At 31.3% G+C, this 25,590-nt stretch overlaps 1 protein-coding gene across 2 annotated transcripts in view; it reads right to left on the bottom strand.

Moving 5' to 3' along the window:
• LOC145326736 (uncharacterized) overlaps nucleotides 1–25,590 on the bottom strand; it is a 126,004-nt gene that overhangs the window by 73,074 nt on the left and 27,340 nt on the right. For both annotated transcript variants that reach the window (XM_080170117.1, XM_080170118.1), the window contains exons 2-6: nucleotides 23,463–23,603; nucleotides 17,999–18,149; nucleotides 17,632–17,705; nucleotides 17,069–17,322; nucleotides 5,293–5,350 (exon numbers count right to left, since the gene is read on the bottom strand). In XM_080170117.1, coding sequence (XP_080026243.1) covers nucleotides 5,293–5,350; nucleotides 17,069–17,322; nucleotides 17,632–17,705; nucleotides 17,999–18,149; nucleotides 23,463–23,603 — 678 coding nt within the window. The remainder of the gene's footprint in view (nucleotides 1–5,292; nucleotides 5,351–17,068; nucleotides 17,323–17,631; nucleotides 17,706–17,998; nucleotides 18,150–23,462; nucleotides 23,604–25,590) is intronic.

The raw sequence follows: 25,590 nt of genomic DNA, 5'->3' as shown, positions 1-25,590 counted from the left end.
AACAAAAAATGTTAGCCATTTATCTTAAATAGAAAAAGAAAAAGTCACTACTCCAAAATGATTTAGACAGAAGGAAACACAAACTGAAATTTCGAGAGCTAAGAGTAGCTTCGCTAGTACAAAACAATTTGTTTGGATATTATAAATTGTGTCTGTTTTTATTTGATAAAAGTATGAAGTCATAATAATAGCACTAAAATAACGACATGTTCATAATATGTCAGCCATTAACACCTATTTTAATGCCATATAGACGACATAAAACATTGAATTCTACCAGTTTTGAAAGGGTGAATTGAATTAAATATTTGTATAAAAATCATATAAATGTAAATATTAATATTAACACTTAGATTAAGACTTTAGTAAGGCTTCTTTTGTTTTTAGATTAATAAAATATGATCAACATGATTTATTATGTCAGATCATATTCTTATATAAAAGTAATACGATGTGTGTTTATGTGTGTAGCTCAAACCACTGGACCTATAGGTTTCTTTTTTACTGTGAAGTTTCTTTTAGATCAGATCAGATCATTTTAGTGGTGAGCCAGATCGGGGTGAGCCAACTTTCCACCAATGAGAGCACAGCATTTTATGAAATGCCGCGCTGTGATTGGCTGAAATTTGGCTTACCCCGATCTGGCTCACCACTAAAATGATTTAAAGATCAGGAAAAGTATTATGAAAAAATTGTGGAAAGGGTACTTCAAACCCTCCCAATAAAAGCATAGCCATTAGTAGAAGATTAAGTTTTTATTTAGTTTTAAAACGTTTGGTAAAAATTGAACGTCTATTGAACTTTCCCTGATTAATAAGATAAACCCTTCTACAAAACAAATTTTCTAATATTAGATAGTAAAATTCTGAACGATTTTTAAACAAGGATGATAACATCAAAAAATATCTCACACAATAAAATTGCAATAATTGATGGAGGGAAGGGACATTCGGCTGTAAATTATACTGGTACCCAAAAGTTTATAAACACGTTATCTTATTCGTTGGCTTAAAAACTTTAGGTTTTTTACTAAATCTTGATTTGTTGATAAAAACTAGCAGTGTTAAAAATTTCTATTAATAATCTTACTCTGTAAAGAGAAGTAATTTTGTTGGGAATGTATAACATTGTCTTATCCTTAAAGATAACTGGGATGATTATGTGAATATTGCATTTGTGTGCATCTATTTTCATTAATGTGATGAGTCACGCAAAAAAAATACCTACCAATAAAAGTGTAGCTTCGCTACTTTCAAGTAGGACAACGAACAATAGATATTTTTGTCCATTAAATTGTAAAGTTGCGCGAAAAGGGAAAGATATTCTGAAAAGGATAAAGCTTTTAAAAGAGATAATGTATGCTATTTGACAAATTCAGCTCCTCAAAAGGTGTAGTTGCTTAATTTAGACTTTAAGGAAAAAAGTGACGAAAATCTAAATATTAGAAACCTGAAAACAACATAGTAGAAAATCGAAATTATTTAAATCAGGAAGGAGGGGACATAAGACTCTCATTGTTTGATATAAAAACGTTGAGATCCTAAATGTTGATTGTTTATTTCAACTAGCAGTGTCTAAACTTTTTAAACAACAAATGTATTATAAACAAGAATGACAACATCCATAAAAGCGAAGCACTGAAACGGTAGGACAAACGGACATTAACACTTGTCTAGTGTCTGAACTAAATAATCAGAATATAAAAGTATCGAAAGAGTCGAATCAAAATTGTAAGTAAATTTGTTGAAAAACTGCTTGATACAGGATAATGTTTTGGACATACTTACATTTTTAGGACTTGATTATAGAGTTGCTTTGCTTATACTATTGTTCTTTGTTGTCCCAGGAATCAATATACCAAAAATCAGATCAAACGGATAATTAGATCACATAAAAATTTGTTGTTAAAAAAGTAGAAAAATCAACATGTTTAAAATGGACATATGGACATTCTGGTAATGATTATAGAGTTGCTACGCTTTCTAAATCGTACCTAACTGTTACAGGAATCACCATGCAAAGTTTGAAATCGAAAGAACAATTCTAACAAGCCTAAATTAACGAATAAAAGCTATCTATCTCGGACAGACGTACGGACGGACGTACGGACCGACCCTAATTTTAGAAAAGCTTCGCTTTTAAAAATATCATTGGGATGTGCACCAATTAAGCAATGAAAATAGGAAACGGAATTCACGAATCAATTTAAGTCTAACTCTATTTATATTATTCTAAGAGTGTTTGTCCCTCTAGATGGTATTAGCTCGGAGTTATGATAAAAAGATGATACATCACTTTACTCTCTACCGCCAATATTTTCAACAAATGAAGGATTGTCAATTCAAAATTCATGCATTCTAAAATTAATAGGTTATATCCTTACATATAAATAACAGGATGTTTGTCTGTCTGTCTGTTTTTAAAATTAAGGTCTAATAACTGTTGTATTGACATGGTTCACATACAAAGTTTTTACTTCAACTTTTAAAAACTGAAAGCATCTTAGTGGAGGGCCTTTTTTTGCACCCCCTCCTTCCCTTAAATGCCCCTAGAGACTTCTAGGGACGTAACTGATAATACTCCTCATTTTGAAATACAAGAGTCTCTTTCTGAACATGTATGAATAATGGGGAAGCATTTTTAACCCTAACTTCCTTCCTTTATCCTCCAATTTTAAGTCACATACATTCATTTAGCAATAGCAACCTTCTTTTATTTTTATTTATACTTTTAGTTGCAAAGCTACTCTGTCATTCAATATGTACATCCATAAGGAAAAATGTGAATTTCTCTGATGGCTCTTAAGATAGAAGGCTGAATTTTTTTTGTGAAGATTCATTCACCAATGAGCATTCAGCATACAACTTGGTCCGCCAGTATGTCGGTGTTGCTCAGAGAAATTGAATTCTACACTGGATATGTGATTTTCTTATAGAAAGCTTTATGGTATAATTATAAATTACAACTTTTATAAGGGGTAAAGACTTAATATGCTTTTCCTAAAACCAAATTTTAAGTCTAGAATTAAACTTTTGTAAACATTAATGTCTAATACTAGTTTAACTACAATTTTGCCCAATAAACTAGATTTTATTCCATTGTACTGCAGATATCTGAGAAGTACGGTGTGAGTTCACTGCCGCATATTATCACAATCGATATATATTATTACTTGGATGTTGCACCAGATTTAGTACTCGCATAAAGTGATACTCGCAGCAGCTGGGTAAAACAACGAAACCCCCATCCACCCCCTTACCAATGAAGACCATTGTAGCAACCTATATTTTACCTTATCATAATGTGTCCGCATTCTATATCCATATTATGACATCCCGTTCATATTTGCAAAAGACACAATAGTAAATAAATTAGAGAAATATTTTTTAAGAGTGAAGCAAATGAGAATTAACAGTTTGCATGGATCTTAATGGATAATTCAATAGACCATTAATTGATGTACATCACCAATGATAAACAACAAAAATTTTCCTTCTGTAGATCAAAATTATTGGTTGACAAGTTTGGAAACTAATAGTTTAAACTTACAGATCATAACTCGATAAAAGTTTTTAAGCCATTGAATAAGATAACGTGGTTTCAATGTAATTTATAGTCCAATTTCCGCTCCATCCCTGACAGTTTTAATAATTTGCGGTTCTGATTGATTTGTGCAAGTGTATGCACACTATATATCTTGTGGTGAAGTTAAACTAGTTAAAATGCATTAAGGTCAAGTTTTCTAAATATTTCTCCCCACTTTTATTGGATATAATTTGAAACAATTTTCTAGGATTCTTTCTTTGGGGCCAATGGCCCTTCCCCCCCATGACCTCATTATCAGTGTTGTTTTATTCCTTGTATTATTACATTTTGTTTTAGTTAAGATACTTTTGGATAGGTGGATGATACATTTTCTTTACTTTTACTGTATAATACTTTGTTGTTCTGTGTCCACTAAACATATTCTTAGCTTATAAATGTTGTGCAACTTATGAACCCACTTACTCTAGCGGGGGTGTGGGGTAGGGTGGTTAAAACTAAATGGGAAATTTTCTCCCCGAAAGGAATAGGCAAAGCCTAGTATTTTTTTGCAAATTATTTTCAATGCACAAATGCAGGAAATGAGGGATGGGACAACAAAATATATTAAAAAGTATTGTTTCATCGTTATTATGTAGATTTAATTAAGTAGGTGCAAAAAGGGGAAGAAAAACCTTCAAAGATTAGATTCTGAACTTCTGCACACCCATGTATGTAAGATCTCATGAACGGCTGGTCCGATCAGTAAATAATTTTTTAAGTAATCTTATTAGAAATCGAGGGAATGATTTTGGGTATATTTTCTGGGTTTTTTATCTTTATTTATTACCAATATATATTATCCCTCTGATCCATGGGTAGAAGTTAATGATTGCTCATCTATCCAAATGTTTCTATTTTTATTTTATGTCCAATTTTCATTCTATTTTGCATTATCTCATAAAATCAGGGCTCGGCAGCCGCCGCGCAGAACGTCATTTAAATGTCAAATACGACTCTGATCCACACTGCGTCATACTAGAAAAATTAAACTGCTGCTATGTCAGATGCGTGACATCAAAAGTAAATGAAGGGAAAATGCCATGATAAACAAGCCAATTTTAAATCATATTTTATTGTTTAGGAATCCAATTAAGGGGTTTGTTTGTTGGATAACACTTAATTTGACGGACTAATATAGACATACAGGCGAATATAACCTAGTTATAGAGTAGCTGTGTATTATTGTATGTATAAAACAGTATAGATTTATGTTTTGATGTATGTATGTATGTACTATTCATCATTTTTTGACGTTAATCAATTCTGCTATATTCATTTTTAGATCATTATTATTATATTTTTACTTTTTTATAGCAGTGTCTTGTTTGCTCACATCTATCTATCTATTAAAACTATTTATCTATCTATCTATCTATACAGCTAAATATTTAATTATCTATTTAATTTTTACCATCTATTATCTATCTACAACTAATTACATAAACCACCCAATGTCTATCTATTTATCTATCTGTCTGTCTATTTATCTATCTGCCTGTCTGTCTATTTGGTTATTTATCTGTCAATTTTTCTGTCTATCAATCTGTCTGTCTGGTTGTCTATCAATCTGTCTGTCTGGTTGGCTATCTATCTGTCTGTCTGGTTGGCTATCTATCTGTCTGTCTGGTTGGCTATCTATCTGTCTGTCTGGTTGGCTATCTAACTGTCTTTTTATCGATCTATCCCTCTATCTATCTATGTATCTACCTGTAGTGGTGGTAGCCAGGGAGGGTGAACACTGCACTGGCATATGATGGGAAACATCCTGAAACAGAAAAAAAAAGTTATATTGATACACTATAATATTCACTTGTTAGTCCGCCAGTAAATAAAGCTATAGATGAAAAAGATTTTCTCGGCTACTATTTAGGATTTTTTTTAGAAGATACCACTTTTCAAAGAGCATCCAGTATAAATCTTACTTGGCCCGTCAGTCATGCCTTTATATTTGTAATTTTCTGTCATTTTCTATCATTCTTTCACTCTTTTTTAGTAAACACTTAACATTCGCTTCATAATTCACTTTGTCTGTCTGTACACACTTGATTGTTTTGTGCTTCGCTACTTATGGATGTTTTCATCCTTGTAAGAATGTTATTATTCCATTAAAAGTCCTTTGAAACATATCCAAAATCTAAATAAGTATCCAAATATATTTAATTTCTGTTTTTAGATTCCCAATTACCTATGAAGATATTTAATAGGCAATATCTCTGGTAAAACTCAGGAAGGGGACATTGAACTGGAAATTACACTGGTACCTAAAAATTTATAAACACGTTGGCACAAAAACATTGGGTATTTTTTTTTTAATTTTAATTGGTAAGTTTTAAACTAAATATTTTATTCTACAGAAGGAATAATTTTGTTTATCATCATTTGGTTTGTAAAATATACCATCTATTGTGTTATCCCTTAAGATCCTTTGTATTTATAGTAAAACTTAAGGACTGTATTTGGTCATTCTCTCAATGAGCTTAAGGGGTGTGGCTACGAAAATACAAAAAAAAATATTGATAATCCGTTATTAAGAAAATAGTATGATTAATATCGACTATGGATTACACAAAAGTGGTTATGGCTGACATACTATCGGCTATATAACTTTGAACATTTTACTTTAAAAAAAACACATTTCAGATATAAAGTAGTTTTGTGTTTTAAGCTCAATTTCCCTTGAATTGCTTGTCCGTGTGGATTTTACTTTTTAGGGGTGCTATAATAATGTGAAAGTGTGGTTTTAGGCTACTTTCCTGGCATTCATGTCATCTCCTAGAGGCTAGGGGCGAAGCAACTAGTAAATTTATAAACACTATAGAATTATGAAACAATAATTTTTTTAAATTAAATAAATAATACGCTTTTTACAACTTTTTGTTGCAAAATGTATCCCCACCCTATGGTAATAAATTGGACCAGAGCCAAAATAAGAACCAAAATAGTCGGGAGAAAAACAGTCGAGTAGTTTTCACTTTATCTTTTAGTTTTTAGTAATACTGCAGCTACTCTTTAACTAGGTTTGTCTGTCTGTCCGTATAAAAATGTAGGAATCAATCTAATGTAGACTAATATTGCTTCCCATAGGTCCAAGGATGATTTTTGGCTATTTCCTTTTTATATTTAACATGGGATGGTTTTAGGCTAATAAAAAAACATCCCTTTCGAATATTGATATCCAATATCGTTACTATGTCAGCTTTTACTTAATGTCATATAGTCATATTTAAAGGAAAAAATTGTTTTGATAGGGGTTACTAATCCATTGTCTTATCCCTAGTTCCCTGAAAATATTCCCTTTGAAAAATAAATTTGTATGCATTGCGTTACCCATAATGTCCAATATTTTACCTTAACAATATTTCTTACTCTTATTTTAAAATATCAAAAGATGGATTGAATTTTCATTTTATGGATAGATAATTTAGATATATTGATAAATGAATAGATATTTTCATGTAGATTATTAAAATAGATAAGGTGGTCAATAGATAAATGATTTACATTCCCATTGATGAAAAACAAAATAACCCATCCTGTTGATTAAAATGGATCAGTAATATTTGACATAAAATCACTTCACATAAATTCATTTCACATAAAACATTTGACATAAAGTATCATTTGACATAAACTCATTTGACATAAAGGTACATTTGATATAAAAACGTTTCACATAAACTCATTTGGCATAAAGGTACATTTGGCATAAAGATACATTTCATATAAAGGTATACTTGACATAAAGGTACATTTGACATAAAGGTACATTTGACATAAAGGTACATTTCACATAAAGGTACACTTGACATAAAGGTACATTTCACATAAAGGTACCCCGAGCATGGCAACCGGTGAACAGAATCTCAGTTCTGCACCACAAGCCTCGCACGACTGAAGTTCCCATGTCTATACAGTCATATTTATATGAAAATATTTTTAGAAGATTTTTGAATTTTTTTTTGAAGATTTTCTTTTAATAATAAATAAAAAATTTTAAAATTTAAAAAAAAATGGAAAATCTTCAAAAAAAAATTCAAAAATCTTCTAAAAATATTTTCATATAAATATGACTGTATAGACATGGGAACTTCAGTCGTGCGAGGCTTGTGGTGCAGAACTGAGATTCTGTTCACCGGTTGCCATGTGCGAGGCTTGTGGTGCAGAACTGAGATTCTGTTCACCGGTTGCCATGCTCGGGGAAAAAAATGACAACCTCGGGTAGACTTTGAAATGTATCTTTATGTGAAACGTTTTATGCCAAGTGTACCTTTATGTCAAATGTACCTTTATGCCAAGTGTACCTTTATGTCAAACGTACCTTTATGTCAAATGTACCTTTATATCATATGTACCTTTATGTCAAATGTACCTTTATGTGAAACGTTTTTATGTGAAGTGTACCTTTATGGCAAATGTACCTTTATGGCAAATGTTTTTATGTCAAATGTACCTTTATGTGAAGTGATTTTATGTCAAATGTTTTATGTGAAATGAATTTATGTTAAATGATATTATGTCAAATATTACTGATCCGATTAAAATTGGTGGTTGATAAGTTAGGACATTAGAACCAGTTAAAATTCGAGAAAAGGACCCAAAGTTTTTGACTAAATAAGTAGAACTAAGTGTTTTGCATGTCTGAAAAACGGACAGAGTAACACACAGACAGACATTATGAATTATATATTATCTGTGCAACTAACAAAAAGTGTTTATTAATCTTTAGCATCGGGTTAGTTTTTCCCCCCTAGTAACCAGGAATGATAGATCAATGAAAGACAAATTTAATCTTTAATTAAATTGTTTTGCCTTTTGTAGATTGAAAGTAATTTTTTTTACTTTATTCTTTACTAGCAGCTATGCCTCTAGAGGCTCTTAAGGTGAGGACAAGTTAGGGAGTCGTACCCCCAATTTCAATGTTAGTGTTTTTAAGGGGTAATTTCTCTTCCGAGGGTTGTGTTACCCATCCTCAAAATAGTTATAAACCCTCCCATGATCTATGAGAAGCTACATTTTGAAGGGGTTTATATCAGTTCAGCGGTTAGCAAGATCTTTCGGTACAGACAAACACACAGAATAAGAAATACTTTAAGTTAAAAATTATATGTAGAAAAAAAGCTAATCATGATATTCATTTTCAAACCTTATTGTATAAAATTCCTGGAATCGCCCTCCACTGTATAGTACCTCCTTGGGGAGTATTTCCCAGACTCTACCTCCCCCCCCCCCCCCCACCCTTAAAAATCAGACAGACTTGGGGGAGAGTTCTTACAATTTAAAATTATCAAACAATAGCAAAAATTTAAAACTAATTTATCCCCAATTAATTCTATATGAAATTTGTTAACGAATAAATATTAGGGATTAGTTTACAAGCAAATATCAATCCCGGCACCAATGATAATATATAAAGTAGTAAGATTTGTTTTGTCTGTCCATGAAAATCTCAAAAACCACTGAACCTGATGAGTTATTCACTGTAGGGGAACTACACATGGTTTTAGGCTATTTTATTTCTAAATTTGCAAGTCTTTGGTTGGCTTCAGTCCGTTTTTCTGCTCTCCCACTCAATTCGTAGATGCTAGGGGCGCAACACTAGCGGTTTTGAAGGAACGTGTCTGTTTCAGCAAAGTTAAAATGGATCAATTTTGACACTATGGGTTGTTTGGGAATTATTTAAGGTACAGTTTTGTAATAAAAAATACATACCTATTTTGTCACTTTTTAGTTATCAGAGATTTTAAAGGACAAAAAAGTAATGTAGATCTTAAATGATTATTACAAAACAACCTTCTACAGATTAAAAAATTTGGTTGAAAAGGTTTGACACTTAGAATCAATCAATGAAAATAACTTAAAAGTACCCAAAATTTTGGAGCCATCATTAAGAAAATTTGTTTTTGATCATGCAAACGGTATAAAAAATATTAGCACTGATCCAATTCTATTTTGATTAAGTTATATTTATGTAATAATGTTGATAGATGAATTTAATACTAAATTTTAGTCACTGTTACTTTTTCAAATCCCCTTAAAAGAAACCCACCACACCCCAAATAAATACCCCCCCTCATGATATTTTATTTCCCCCAACACACCCACATATTAAATTGTATAATATGCACCCTTCATTCAGCTTTTTTTTATCTAACTTAATTTTCAACTTCCCTTACAGATTCACAATGAGATTTTGGGGACAAAAAAATAGAAAATTTACATTTTTACCTTTTTAGTACCCAAAGTTTTATAACCTATTTATCTTATTCGTTGGATCAAAAACTTTGGGTACTCATTTTAATTTTTATTGGTTGGTTGGTTGGTTATAAATAAGTAGTATCCAAATTTTTCAAACAATTATTTTATTATAGAAAAGATGTAATCTTGTTCATAATCATTGGCGGATGTATATCCATTCATCGACTCATCACTTTAAGTAAGTTGATTTTTTAAGCTTTGCTACTTGTGGGTGTTGCCATCCTTGTTGTAATATATGAAAGAGATTTATTATTAATTAGTAAACAAATAATGTTATCTATATTGTAACATATTTTTGACACATTTTCATGGATAAATCAATACATAAAAGTAAGAGGATGTCCGTCTGTGTGAGTGTATGTGTAGGATCTCGCTTACCGCTGAACCGATATGGTTCTCCTTTAATGAGAGGTTTCTCATGGGTCCAGGGAGTTTTTTTTTTATCTTTTTTAGGGGAGTGAAAAATAAAAAAGGATGTCTTAGAGAAGTTTTATTTTTTATCTTATTTTATATCAATTATTTGAATTAAGTTAGTTAAATGATAATAATTAATTTTACTTTTTTCAAATATCTCTTAAATCCTGCTAATATATGATAAGATACATATTTGTTTTAGACTTATTTATATAGGTGTATTTAGGTTTATTGATAAAAAAAACCTTATTTTTTTTCACTTGATTCAAAAAGTCTTTTTGTGCAATTCAATTTAAAACAAAATCGCCTAAAACCTGCCTCGAAAAATTAGTAGGTATTAATTCTAACGAAACATGTGATCTATTATGAAATTTATGTATAAGTATAGATGTATAACCAAGAAATTAACCTGGCCCAAGTGGCAAGTGGTGGGGACCTTTTTCGTCTGCTAGCAAATTGCTTTCTGCTCTTTTGAAGCGACATGGCTGTGTTAATATTTCCGACACTATTGGATTTATATTCAAAGACCCAATTGAAAGTCGGCACAAGGTCCCCACCCCGTTAGCATATGGATATCTAACTCCTTTATTCTTTTACTTTAATTAATACAATACAACAATTGCTTTAGTTGTAAAAATTGCACATAAACCAAAGTATAGTAGTTTCTCTTGGGAGGCTTTAATGATTATTTATTAGGTCTGACTAATTTCAAAATATGACTTCATTTCAAGCTAAACCAAATATTGACGTTTTGTATTTTAACAAGAACAATAATGTTTATAAATCAAATTTTCTAGAAATACCCAAAGTTTTTGAGCCAACAAATAAGATAACGTAGTTATAAAACTTTGGGTGCCGGTGTAATTTAAAGATTAATGTCCCATCCCTCCATATCATCTGTTTTGAGCCAGGGCATTCCCTTGTCGCGTGCCTGACATGACTGCGGTAAACTCATTTTGAATTTATAAATCGTACAAACCGATATATTTTCTTGTACATGAGTTGCGCTTCCTAAAAAGTGCTTTATAAGCTTTAAATTTAACCATATTTAAAAAGTGTTTTTAAAATAACAATAAATAATTTATTTTGATCGAGAATTTTTTATATGTTCTATATGTTAGGGTGCTGCTACTATATATCTAGGTTACGTGCTTCCGTCAGTCTGTCCGTCAGTCAAAGTCACTTAATTATAAATATTTTGCTAAAATAAATATTATCTGTATTGTATAAACATAAACCAATGGTTGGTCCTACGCATAATCAATACATTAAGACATGCATACAAAACACATTAATTATTCTTTAAAATAGCAAAATATTTGATTAATCAAAGAGACACTTCAGTACATTTCTAATAAGGGTGAATTTAATTAACTTCCATTGACCTAGTACTTGCAAATATCATTGCAGAAAGGGGAAAGCAATAACATAAAAAATCAATGAAAAACATTTTTTATCAGTTGATGTTGGGCATCAAGACCAACTTACAGACAAGTAAAAAAAATAGGAATCTTCGCGACGGCTAAAATTTTAACTCTATTGAATTAGATTAAATAATTTCATCTAATACGTTTAGCTAAAAAGTATAGCTTTGGTTACTGCTTTGGATAAACGTCTAATATGTAAATAATATTCAGTTTTGAATATTATTAACATTTCATTTGCACTCGAAACGATTTTTGGCTTTGCTGTCGAAATTTTTATGACATTTTAAGAGGGTGGGAGAGTCCAATGATAGATTTATTATCATACACAACTTTTTTTCTTCCATTGTGCTATTAATGTTTTTTTCTTATTTACAATTTACATGGAGGGAGGCAACAACTGGTAACCCAAAGTTTATAAAACGATATATCATTAGTTGGTCTTAAAAGTAAGTACTTTAGTCAACCAATAATTTAGATCTACAGACGGAGAAATATTTGAGTGTAAATCAATTTATCGTCCATTATCTTATCCCTCACGATTCCCGTATTTTAAACTATTAAATCTTCCCATATTTTAAAGGCAGGCAGTACTTTTTACTTCAGTTAAAACACCTCTCCCTACCTTTCCCCCTTTAAAATCCATGTTTTATTTGAAACTTTTTTTACCTAAATGAATCTACAACACGAAATCAAATTGGTGTTTTATCCCATCCACAAAATTATTACAACAGCTACTCTCAATATACAAGCCTCTATTAGCCATTGTATTCTCATGGATATCTCGGCAATTATCTAATATAGGCGAAGAACAACCAAACATAAGAGGGGGGGGGTTATAGGGTTAAGAAGTACCAAGCTCTTTAATTGCACGACCTGTGTCTGGAAGTCCTGAGTTGCGTCTGTGTATTATAATCAGAAATTTTCAATTGCCAAAAAATTCAAAGATGAAAGGGCAGTTAGTTGTGCTGTTGTAATAGTTTGCGGATCAAATGAATGAAAATTTGATACAAGAAGTCAATGCACACCTAACAAATTAATAGTTACTAAAGTCTTCTAATCGCAGTATAATGACATCAAAGTAGTAAGCTATACAAAGTACTAATAGTAATTTTTCATTACAAAAGAATACAGTTTTAGTATCATATCTTACTATTTAGTTTAATAATCAAATAATAAAAAAGTATTTATTCATTCTATCTTTTTGTATAAGGCACCTTTTAAAAAAGATTGATATTGTATTGAGTGTAAAATTACAAAAAAAAGTCTGCATCATATCAATAAATCAGCCAAGACAATTACATTTCTCCCACAGCGTTACGGACTGACAGACTGACTAAAGGACGGACAGACAAAGGTTATTATAGAGTACTAAAAACTGAAAACAGAAAGTTAATGTTTTCGATTTTAAAGATTTAAAAAGTCATTTTATTTAACTTACTTACGAACGGACCCTAATTAAGGATTGGATGCGATCCTATGGTATAAAGTAGTAAGGTTTTTTTGTCGGAAGCTTCAAATTTCGTAGAATACTGATCCGAATGGGTTTTACTTTCTAGGAAAGCTTAATATGTATCTTAGGATAGTTTTGGGATATTTTCAGAACCTCCTACGCCCTAGGCAATGGGCGAAGCAATGAATAATATAAAAAGTTATAACCAATACTTTTCATTTAATATATATTACTATGAAAAGGGTGTATTAACCCTCATATTAAATTAATCAATACAAATAAATTATTCATTAAAAACATTAAGCAAAAACTTATTGATAACCCTTTCTTTTTAAGTAACATACAATATTTAGGGAGGGAGGGGACATTGAACTGTAATTTATACAGGTGTCCAAAGTTTTATAGACATGTTCTCTCATTCATGGCTTTAAAAGTTTGGGTACTTAAAGATCTTTATTGGTTAGTACAAACCAGCAACTTTTAAAACTTTTAAATTAATAAAAAAAAGTATGGTCATTTTTTTATCATCATTGGGGCTGTACATCAAATTCTTTATTTGCCCTATGGCGTTACGGACAGACTGACTGACAGACAAAGTGAATTATAGAGTAGATACGCTACTTAAAAAGTCTAAAAATACAGCAAAACTTTCACTTAATCCTAAAATTTGTATTTTGAATGCACTAAAACTGCAAAACATTCAGGGGATAAGGATAGTAAAATGGACGATAAATTGGTCCCCTCCCCATACATTATAGTGCAAATATTTCATTGTAACCATGCAATGGAGAAAGAGTGATTTAAATGCAAAGAATCTCCCCCCCCCCCCCTACACATCAGTAAAAGCGGACAAAATAAAAACTTAGCATAGTTTATTTGAATTAAAATCTCTGAACCTTTATTCTTACTTCGGCACAGATTATACTAAGAAAAGATTTTCACATCATTTTCCTATTTCATTGAGATTTTACCCCTGACCCCCCCCCCCCCTAAACATTTAATCCGTGAAGGGGGAAAATGTAATAGTAGCAGCAGGGTGCCGGAGCCGTATAATTTTGATGCGGCTTCGGCTCCGGCTCCGGCTCCAGCTCCGGCTCCGGCTCCTACCTTAAAATTAATATATCATTTTTTTTTCATTATTGAATTTGATAAAATAAAATAAATAATATAAAATATTTTGCTTTTATTTGATTAAAGCTATATAAAAGTAGAAGGATGTGTGTCTATTTGTTAAGTAACAATAGTTTTTCAGTTTATTATATGGAAATAGATCTTGCTAAATTATAATATTACTTTAAAAAATCATTTTTAGCTAGTCCGGAGCCGGAGCCGTTTTTAACGAAAAATACGGCTCCGGATCCGGCTCCGGCTCCACCAAAAATGTTGCTGCTCCCGGCTCCGGCTCCAGAACACTGGTAGCAAGGTTTTTTTTAACTATTTTGGGGAAAGCTACATTAACCCCCCAATTTTTTTTTGTTATCTTCTCTTTTTAAAATTAAAATTGAAAATGAAGGGTTGACTCCGTCCCACCCCCCTTCCTCTTCCTTGAGGTAGGTTGCATTGGTCTGGTCCAAACAAATCTCAAAGGATATTGCCAGAACAGATTTGACAAAGAAAGAAAATTGCATCTAAGAAAGCAATCCAATAATAAGTATTTACAAAAGTAGAAAAGAGAAAAAGGGGAAGAGAGATAGAGAGATATACTGGAATATGATTAGGTGAGAGAAACAAATATCATAAGACATAAAACAAATGAAAAGAAAAATGTTGAATTTTGCTTTAAAAATAATTCCAACTGCATTAAGAAATAAATATTCAAATTAAGGACAAATTACGAATAGACTATTCATAAGTATAGGCATTAGTATTAGAGTGGCTATGCTTTAAAAAAAGAATGATTTATGTTGTAACATAGTTATTTTAACCCAAATTTTTCTTAAAATTCGTTGCGTATCAAAAAATGTTTTTTGCCATTTCTTAAATGATTGTTATTTTTTGTTAATTGAAAATGACTGATTTAGCATATTAATTTTCAGCTGCGCCCCTAGCATTTAAGGTTTTAGGATTCTAAGGGGGAGGAATTGGGCATAAAAAAGTCTTTAAATACTTAAATTATAAAATATCCTAAAACCATCCCGTGACCTATTTGAAGCTTCCCAATAAGGGAAACTTAATAAGTTCAATGTTTTGCAAAATCCGAATAAAAACATAAAAACTCCATTTACCCATATAATAGGATTTTATGTTTTCTTATATGCAAAGCTGCTCTTTAACTATTTAAAGCTAATTTGAAAGAACAAAATTGTTCCCATACTTCAATCTTAAATCATATTATTGCATAAATCTATATATTGGCATCTATCATAAGCGTAGCAACTCTACAATCTAATAACAAATCCAATATGAGTATGTCCTTTGGATTTCAACCTACTTGTTTTGTAACAGATTGCATTATTTTGATAAATAAAGTGAAAGGTTAAAAGATATTAAAGAAAGCTTTCTTTTTACGTTCAATGTACACTCTACATCCTTGTTTTTTACTGGGTGTATGGTCCATATGATCTTAATAACAGCTTGACCTACATGTTTTTAATCACAGGATTAGTCAGAGTCACAGGCAGCTTTAGGCTATTTGAAGCGGAGAGAAACAACTCATACGCCCCCCAGCCCTATTATCTCAAGACTTTTGTTGAGAGGAAGGGGGGGGTCAACCCTACACAAAATCAATTCAAAATATGTACTGTCAAGTAGCAACGAAATAAAAAAAATCTGTGATTATCCTTTTAAAATAGTTTCAAAGCAACAAATGTTAAGTTTTTTTTACAAATATTTTAAATTTCATTGCATTTTTAGACATTTTTGTTTGTCTTAGTCCAATTTATAATCATTAGTAGGAGATAATTATATAAATTAATTTTATTTGAACTTTTTAAAGATCGGGATCCAAGAAAAAAAACAAATGGACATTAATAAGTTATTTTAAGCTACCGCAAATAAAATTTTACACACATGAATCAGAGACGGGAGGGGGACTTAATCAAGATTATTGTTTAATTATAAAACAATACACTGAACAAAACAATAGCATTTGTCTCAATTATGATGATTATATACTAATGTCAACCTAACAAGAGAATTATAGAATAGCTACGCGCTACAAAAAAAACTGTTTTACGTAGATTGGACAATATTTTGTAAATCTATCTAATTTTTTTGTGGGCAAAAATTTTTGCGGGGTAAAAAAATTGATTACTTGCCTATAGGCATGCATCATATAGCGTTTAAATAAACCTTCAAATTATTTATTTTTAGCAAAATCGTAAAAGAAAACAAGGATGGCAACAAAGGAATGGTAGCGAAGCAAATTGTCAAAATATGAAGAATAGACAAACAATTTGAATTAGAGTTTTTCTATTATCATAATTTCATTTTACACAAAAAAATTATGAAAAGAAAAAAAAGATGACAACATCTATAAAAATTAATCAATGGACAGGCAACCATTCAATGGCATAATTAAAGAGAGCAAATTAAATTTAGAGTTAAAAAGATGAAAGGGGATGTCAAATAATTTTAAGCTTTTGTAGAAACTTTTTTGCTTAAAATATGTATTTTAGCGATGTTATACATCTCAGAGATCTAAAGGGATATGACAATCGCCAATAATTTCATGTACATTGTACAATTACATCCCCAATTATGATCAACAAAAATTCTCTATATTAATTTTTTGTTTTGAATATTTAGAGTTTAATAGTATGGAACCCATCCAGTACCTAAAGTTAGTACCCACCGAAAAAGATAACGTGGTTATTAAAATTGGGTACCGGTGTAATTTATAGTCCAATGTCCCCTCCCTCCCTGACTATCATTATTTTTTATTTATCCTATATAATATTTTTACAAATGAGACTTTCTGACCATCTGTCCTTCTCACCTGTAATCTGGAGGACACCGGGGAATGAGACTTGTCACCGAAGCCGGACTTTAGCTTTTCCGACAGGCCGGAGTTATTTGTCGGCGGCTGCGGCGGTGGGGCGGCAGATTGTCCGTAGGACGTGGGAGCACCGGGATATGAAAATGGCGGGGGCGCGTACGGGTCCGCACCAGGGGGGCCGTGTAACAGTCCCGGAGCGGGTGGAGGCGGGTATAGGCCGGCATAGGATGGCAGAGGCAGCCCAGTCAAAGGGTCTACAATAAAATAATAGTTTTTTTATTAATAAATTCATAGTATACCTAATTCATAACCATAGATGGCTTGTCAGATAGAAAAGTCGTCCAATAAAAAAGGGAATTTCTAGCAGACATATATTTTTTTATGTTTCGACACAAATGATTCATTCCAATAAAATGACTTATCATGTAGAAGGAAAGAAAAAAATAGCTGCTTTTTCGTACAAAATTGTGTACATGTTTTAACCAATAATATAGACAGATTGTTCATTCACTGTGTTGTTATTGGTCCAATTTACTACTTAGGGAACTAGATCATTATCTTACCTTTAGGAAAAGCCCCTGACATAAGTCTCGCCTCTGCTGCCCGCAGCTCCCCCAGCCTTTGCGATTCTGCCAACCTAAAAAATATTTAATACATTTTTTGTGCCAAACTTCTCTACAAGTCATAATTATTAGATTTTTATAAAGACTAAGTGTTTAAAAAATATAATAGAATGGTGACTTTATGCATTGTTTGTAAGGCTTAGAAGTAACAGTAAGTCACTAAAAGGCCCGGGCCAACAAAACTGAGATACTATCTAAGATACGCTACGATACATGATTTTTCAACAGGGCTCAGCAAAGCTGATTTTAATTCAGTGGATATTAATCGAATTCAGGAAATTTTTTTGAAAAAATAAATAAATTTTACCTTTGATAGTCTATGCCTTTCTTTAGCTCCTCCCTTCCCCCATACAGGGATCTGTATGAGGAGGGTGGGGGCGGAGGGGGTAGTCGGCCAGGCGCTGCCCCTGGGGGCAGGGAGGGGGCACCGGGTGGTGGGGGACCTAGCCCACTTAAACCTGAAAATAAAATGAATTGTTAGTGACGACAGCATTAGTAAAACTTAAAACTGGTTTTCCATGCTAATATTGTTCTCAATAGGGAAAAAAAATGCTAATGTTAATTTCAGGAAGGAGGGGACATAGGACTGAAATAAAATTGTTACCCAATGTTTTAGAACTAAGTTCTCAAAGTCGATTCCTTAAAAACTTTAAATATACTGTAATCAAATCTTGATTGGTTGGTCTAATTTTTCGGTGTCAAAACTTTTCTACCAATATTTTGGATCTACAAAAGGGGTAGTTTTGGGTACGTATATAAATTTATCATCCATTGTCATATCTATAATGGATTTAGACTGACAGAAAAGCAAAATATTTTTTTTGTTAATTCAGGTAATAAAAGGAATTTACATGATCGGAATTTTCCAAGATAAACTAACGTAAGTGAAATAGTTAACATATTTTCTATATTATTTTATCTTAGAACATCTAATTTTAAACAAATATTATTCCAGAAGCTAAACCTACGTATTTTAATAATAATCATACTAGTAAGGGCATAGCGAGCAATAAATAATGGGGGATAAATTGATATATATCCTGAATAATGATGAACAAAATTACCCCTTCTCACACTAATATGGAACCAAGCAATTAGAATGCAATAAAAGTACTCAAAGTTTTTGAGCTAACAAATAAGATAACGAGCTTATAAAACTTTGGGTACCAGTGTAATTTAAAGTTTAATGTTGATTGCTTACTTTAAGGTGCATCTACCACTTAATGTTGCACCTTTTTAAAATTTCGCTTTATTGCATGATGTCATCCTTGTTTACGTTTTAAAAAATTATCGAAGTATCAAAAAAAACATGGAAAAGTCAATAGCAGATAAAATAATAACCAAAATCATTCCAATAGAGTACCATTGTGTATACATTTATCCTCCATTCACCTATCACTGTACTGTGCACCAAAAGTAAAAAATGTCCCATTTTATTTCAAACTAAACGCCCACTTTTTCTAGCCCTTTGCTGAAATATGTCAATTTTATTTTGTAGTCTAGGAAAGAAACAGAAATGTTGTAAACAAAACAGGATGATTACGTACAACAGAAGCGAAGCTTGATAGCACATAGGGTAAAGAAATGAGAGTGAGAGAAAATGTTGGTGTGTGAGGGAGACAGAGGGAGAAAGACAGGAAGAAAGAGAGAGACAAAGAAGGGGAGGAGAGAGAAAAAGAAAGAGATAGATAAATAATGAGAGAGGGGGAGAGTGCAAGAAGTTAAAGTGTCTGTCCCTCTCTTCAGAGCATTTTTTTTTGTTAAAGCTTTGCATTTCCAAAATTTTCCTATCAATTTAATCATTCAATACTTTAAGCAAAGTTTAAGTACTTTTTAGGGAAGTATTTACAGAGTTAATAATGTTTTTTATTATTTTTTCTATATGATTAGCTCTTTATTTTCATAAAAAAAACAATTTCTCGACATATTTCAAACGCAATATTTCGTTATAATAACAAATTAAGAGAAAAACAAGGAGGGCAATCAACATCGCAAACAACAGTCATGTAAATCCCCTTTCCATTTCAAGCAGGGATCTTGAGGGATAAGACAATAAACGATAATTTGTTGTAAACCCCTAATTGGGATAAACAAAATTATCCCGTCTGTGGATAAGGAATATTCGAGTTGGTAAGTGTTAGAATATGTCCCCTCCCTCCCAGAGTTTTAGCTAACAGGAAAAACATACTTATTCACATTACAAAATGAATTATTAAGTGGATTCGATCAAATAAAACGAAAAATATCTTTTAAGTAAAATAATAAAACTACCTACTATTCCTATAAATTGCTCTAAATATTTTGTTAGAAAAAGTTATATACATAAATGAACGAATTACAGGGATGAGGGAATAGATAAATAGAAGATAAATTTCAAAGAAAAAATGTAACAAAATCCATAAAAGCAAAGGATAAATCTCAAGAAACCACTGGACCTCTAGGGTTCCTTTCATCAGGGAAGCTACGTTAAGTATAGACCTAGGGTATGTTTTATCTACAATACGTGAGGGTAGCTCACACAATAAACAGCCCCTAGAAAACCCCAAACCCCCTAACCTTTGCTAGATCGGAAGGGGTTGATTTATTAACTAATAATCTTTAAAATATATTTTATTTAGTCAATTAATTATAGATTGTAATAAATGATTTTTATTGCTGATATCTTTATTTCTATAACATAAACATTTTTAGCAGTGCAGCTAAGCTTGATATCAGTCTGTTCGTAAGTTTTTCAGTCTTATTTGGAATGGGTACAAAGAATTAATAAAAAAAAATCTTATTTAAAAGGGAAACAAATTGAAGTAGTTTGAACAATGGGGACCGTTAAATTTTGATTCCGTCTGTCATTCTCAATAATTCTGGATCATCTTGATTCATTTTTATAAGCCGGACAACTTATTAACATATTGGCCTTGTTTTAATTATTAATTTGTTTAGTCTAAATCTAGTTTGTTGAAATCTAAATTATGTACTATAAATATAATGAAGTTATAGGATGTCTCTCTGTTTTTCTATCTGTCTATAAATTTGAACCAAAGGATCTCGCTATTCACTGGACCAATATGGTTCTTCATAACAAGAAAAGCTGGGAATAGTCCATTTCGTAACATCTTATAGGGCGATTCATCGTATTTTTAAAATGGCTTTTTATAGGTTATATTAGGTTAGGTTAGGTTATATTGGGTTAGGTGATTGCCACACAGGGTGAGGTAATTGGCCCCGAAGGGTTAGAGCCCCCCGCAGGGGCTAGAAATAGGAGAAAAGCTACTGTGAAAAATACGATGTTACGAAAGGGACTATACCCGAAAAGCTTTATATAGGTACATAGAAAAAATATTGGAAAAAATTGCACCAAAAATCTTTTAATCTTTACCTATACTTTTAAGGTCTCTCAAGAGACTTTGGGGTGCGTAACCACTAGTTCTTAAAACAGAAATAATTATCTAATTCATAGAGAAAGACAGCTTTAAACATAGAATAGCTGCATTATCAAAATTATCTAAAATTGTTTTAAAACAAAAAATTAAACAAAGCGTCGCATGCCTTATGTTTTATGATTTAATTACCACAAATTTTAGTTCTTAAAATTGTAAAGAAACAAATATCCATGTTTAGAAACGAAAAATAATTTTAAAACAAGGACAAAATTGTAACAAAGAAGGCATTAGATTTTTCGTCGATTTTTCAAAATTTGAATTGTTATATGTTTTTATTGAAAAACAAATTAACTTTTTAAGAAAGATTTGGAACACAGTAATAGTGTCTGACTGATTATGACGTAACAAAAAAAATTAGCCAATGAGAGGCCATTATAAATTTTACCATTGGTCAATAACGGCCTCTCATTGGCTAATTTTTTTTTGTTACGTCATAATCAGTCAGACACTATTACTGTGTTCAAGATTTGACTATAAATATCAAATTAACATAGGTACTTTACATAAAATAATAGTTATTTATCGCATCGCGGATGGTAAAGTAAAAATTATAAGATTAGCACCATTTTTTATTTTATTTTAAAAATCGTGAAAAATTGTCTGCAATACGATGTTAAACACGCTTTTTAAGTATGGATAAGAACCGTTATAATCCAGCGGATATTAATCGGTTTCGAACCAATACTGGGAAATTTATTAAAATTGCTTAATTTTCTTTCAACAGACGCAAGTAACTTATAAAGCAGCTACAATTTTTAATACTAATAAAAAAAGAGAGGTTGGGGGAAGGATAATAGGGGTAAGGAGATAAAAGAGGCTTAAATAGATTTTATTACGTTTAATACTTTTTAGGATTAGACCCTATGTATGAATTTAAGTATGGGGTTTAGTTCAGGGATATATAGGGATAGGTAAATGGAATATAAATTAATTCTTCCATCAATATTTTCCTTTGAACAAATAGTCGATAACCAATATGAAGTGTCCTTAAAAGTTTGTTGAAGTATTTTACCTTTCATTGGCCTATTCCTGCATTTATTAGATTTAGACTAAAAATTGACAGAAACTTTTACATAAAATAAAGTTAAGAAAATAAAATTATTTGTTTCAAATAAGGGATAAGACAATGGACGATAAATTAATGTACATACTCAATTGTGATTGACAAAATAACCCTTTTAGATTAACCAAATTATTGGTTGAAAAGATTGGACACTCCAAGTTTGGAACTAACCAGTCACAATTTAATAAAAGTACCTAAAGTTTAATTGCCAACGAATATGAAAATGGGATTACAAATCTTTGGGTACCAGTGTAATTTAAAGACTAATGTCCCCTCCCTCCCTGACTTTTTTTTTACTTTGTTTTACTCATTTTCGACGTTACTTAAATCCTTGCTTTTTCTTTATGAATATTTTTCAATTTCCCTGAATAATATGTCTAGAAAAAGCAAATGTTTTACATGAAATATTTTGATTTATAACCTACTTTTAAACAAGTATAATGTTTGTCTATTTGTCCTTATCAAATTTAAAACTTCATGTTCATTGAGTTCCCATTTATTAGGAAAGCTTTACGATAGTCCTTGGTAGGTTTTCATCTATTTTTTAGAAGGGTAAACCGACCAATTCTTACAGTAAGAGCCATAAAAAAAATTTCTAGACCCATTAAAAAAAAATCTTCAAGAAATTTCTGAGTTAGGCCCTAGAGGCTATAGGCAAAGCCATTTGTAGACTTAAAATTATTTTGTACTATTAAAATATGTGTCTATTTATTTAATAAACATCTTACATGTGAAGCATTTATATAACAAAACTATTTAAGCTATGAAATAAATAATATTTTTAATAACATAAGTTTTAACGTCTAAAAACACTTTTCTAACACAGTCATGTTTATTTTAACACCTATATATATTTTATTATCATAAAAAAGAGGCTTATTAGTAAAAAATATCAAATTTCTTTCTCTTTTTTCTTTTATTCTTTCGTGGATTATTTTTATGTTTTTTCCTAGAGGGTAATGTTGAATATAGAAAAACTGATTCGCCTCTTTTCTGCCTATCATTATTAGAATAGGCAGAAGCGTAACACATAGAACATATTAATAAGAGGTGGTCTTGTCTGTAATAATTAGATAATAGAACTTTAGGACCTACTATAATAAGAAAAACCTCAAATGATATATTATATAGTTCCCTACATTAATACATAATACATTAATGTTGGTCATAATATCAACGAAAATATCAGAAAATCGACTTTAAAATTGTCATGTCAATGTAAGTTATCTATTGTAATTGTAATTCAGCTTAAATTAAATCATAAAACTTACCTAATGAGCTAGGTGGCCATGCTCCCAGCTGGCTGCTGGAAGGTCTGGCAGGACCTGGAGGGCCACCTGGAGGTCCAGGATGACCGCCAGGATGGGTGGGCGGAGCAACATGGCTGGGACGTAACAGCCCGGGAAGGTAACCTGAAAAAAATGTAAAATTACTTTAAAATTAAACGGCATTTTTGGTTATCTTTGATAATGTTTATTATGAGAGGGAGGGGAACTGTAAATTACGCTGGTACCCAAAGTTTTAAATCACGTTTTCATATTCGATGACTCAAAAACTTTGGAAACTTGAAAACTATTGGATTTTCATTGGTTGGTTCCAAACTGGTATTGTCAACCAATAATCATTGGGGATGGTTATCAATTTATCTACCATTGTCTTATCCATTTAGATCCTTGGTGTTTACTTTATTGTTATTTTAATAGGATAGTTATTTTAGAATCATAAAAAATATCTGTGTAATGCTTAATATAAAACAAAATGTCAAAAAGATTTTGAAACGTTCCAAATATAAACACACAACTTTTTATAATAAATCTTTTCAAGAAATTTGTAATACCAGATTATCCTGATTAGAGTGTTAGTTAAAGGGCTTAAAATATCCATGTGTTATAGTACAAAATTAAATAGTTATTTATTGTATTATAGACAGCTTCCACGTATTGTAGTAAAGTGAAAAATTATATTTAATACTAGTTTTCGATAGGACAATTCTAACACGTCTAAATTAACAAAAAGAGCTAACCGTTTATCGACGAACAGACCGACCCTTATTATAGAAAAGCTTTTTTAAAAAATCAAGGGATTCTAACTATCAACAAATCTCTATTGTTTATATGCTCTGTGTATTTTATTTGGTAAATTTATATTTTAAAACATTAGTTTGTCATTTATGCATATTAACTTAATGGAGAAAAATGAATTCTTAAAATTAGGACTAATTTTTCTGATGTGAAGCATCTTTACAAGTTAAGAGGAGTAAAATGATGATTCCTGAAACGGTTTAGTATATTTTATAAAGCAAAACACCCTAAAAACATTTTATAAAAACATTTTATAAATACATTTTTGAAGATTTTATAAAGATTTTTAGATGGTAAAAACTTTTCTGTTCCCTAAATGTTAAATTACATCCACTTAATGTTTTTCAATGTTCGCTTTTAATGGATGTTGTCATCCTTGTTTTGTAATGCAGCAATTTTGAATAGCTTGATTTATTCTTTAATATGTTGTTCGGTGCGAGTCATACCTTAACTATGGGTTCTCTAATTTTAAAATAAGCCATTTTACTTTAACTGAAAGTGAACCACAAACAAATTTTTTCAGATTAGGTAAGGATAAGGAGAGTCCCATCTGCAAGGTTTGGGGCCCCGCCAGGATTATTCATACCCCCTTGTAGATTTATTTGGTTATGTGACGTAGCTACATTTTAGCTAGCATATATCTGTATGTCCAACAGCCCCTCAATCATAGATTTTAAAAAATAAAATCCTAGGCACTAGCAACATAGATTAACGGTTACGGCCCTAGAGGCCTCTTTTATATTGTTAATATTCCATCAATCTATCCTTGTGTGTCAAAAATATCTTTAGAAACCGCTGTTTCTCCGCCCCCTTTCCATATAAGCCTCCCATAATCCCCCAACCCCCACATTTTCCCAGCAGGGGGTGTCACGACATGTGGGAGGGGGGAGAATATTTAATTTTTTTTGAGGGGGAGCAGTTTGTGTATATGTGTTTGAAATACATGAATAGGACAATGGACGATAAATTGATCCCCTTTTCAAGAAATTATTCTTTCTAAATAGCTTTATACTATTTTAAATAGCAGTTTGACTGTTTTGCCATGTTTCATAATAATCATACAATTCTTTCGTGACTAAAATTGCAATAAGTATAACTGACCCTCCCGTTATTGCACTTTAACGTACTACCATATAGACCCTAATTGTAAAAAGTTTTGCTTTCAAAGTAATGAATTTACCTACAAACTTTAAATTGCAATATAGCCTAAAAATTCCTGCAAAAAGGTTCTCCTAAAACACCCACTGTTAAAAAATGGGAGGGCTTATGGAATTTAGTCAAATAAGGGGAAAAGGTGTTTTTGCGATGGATTAAAATT

The sequence above is a fragment of the Acartia tonsa genome, chromosome 8 (genome assembly GCF_053477335.1).
Source record: "Acartia tonsa isolate MP-2025a chromosome 8, ASM5347733v1, whole genome shotgun sequence".
NCBI lineage: Eukaryota > Metazoa > Arthropoda > Copepoda > Calanoida > Acartiidae > Acartia > Acartia tonsa.
The sequence above is the reverse complement of the archived record's forward strand: the minus strand, read 5'-3'. Positions and strand labels throughout refer to the sequence as shown.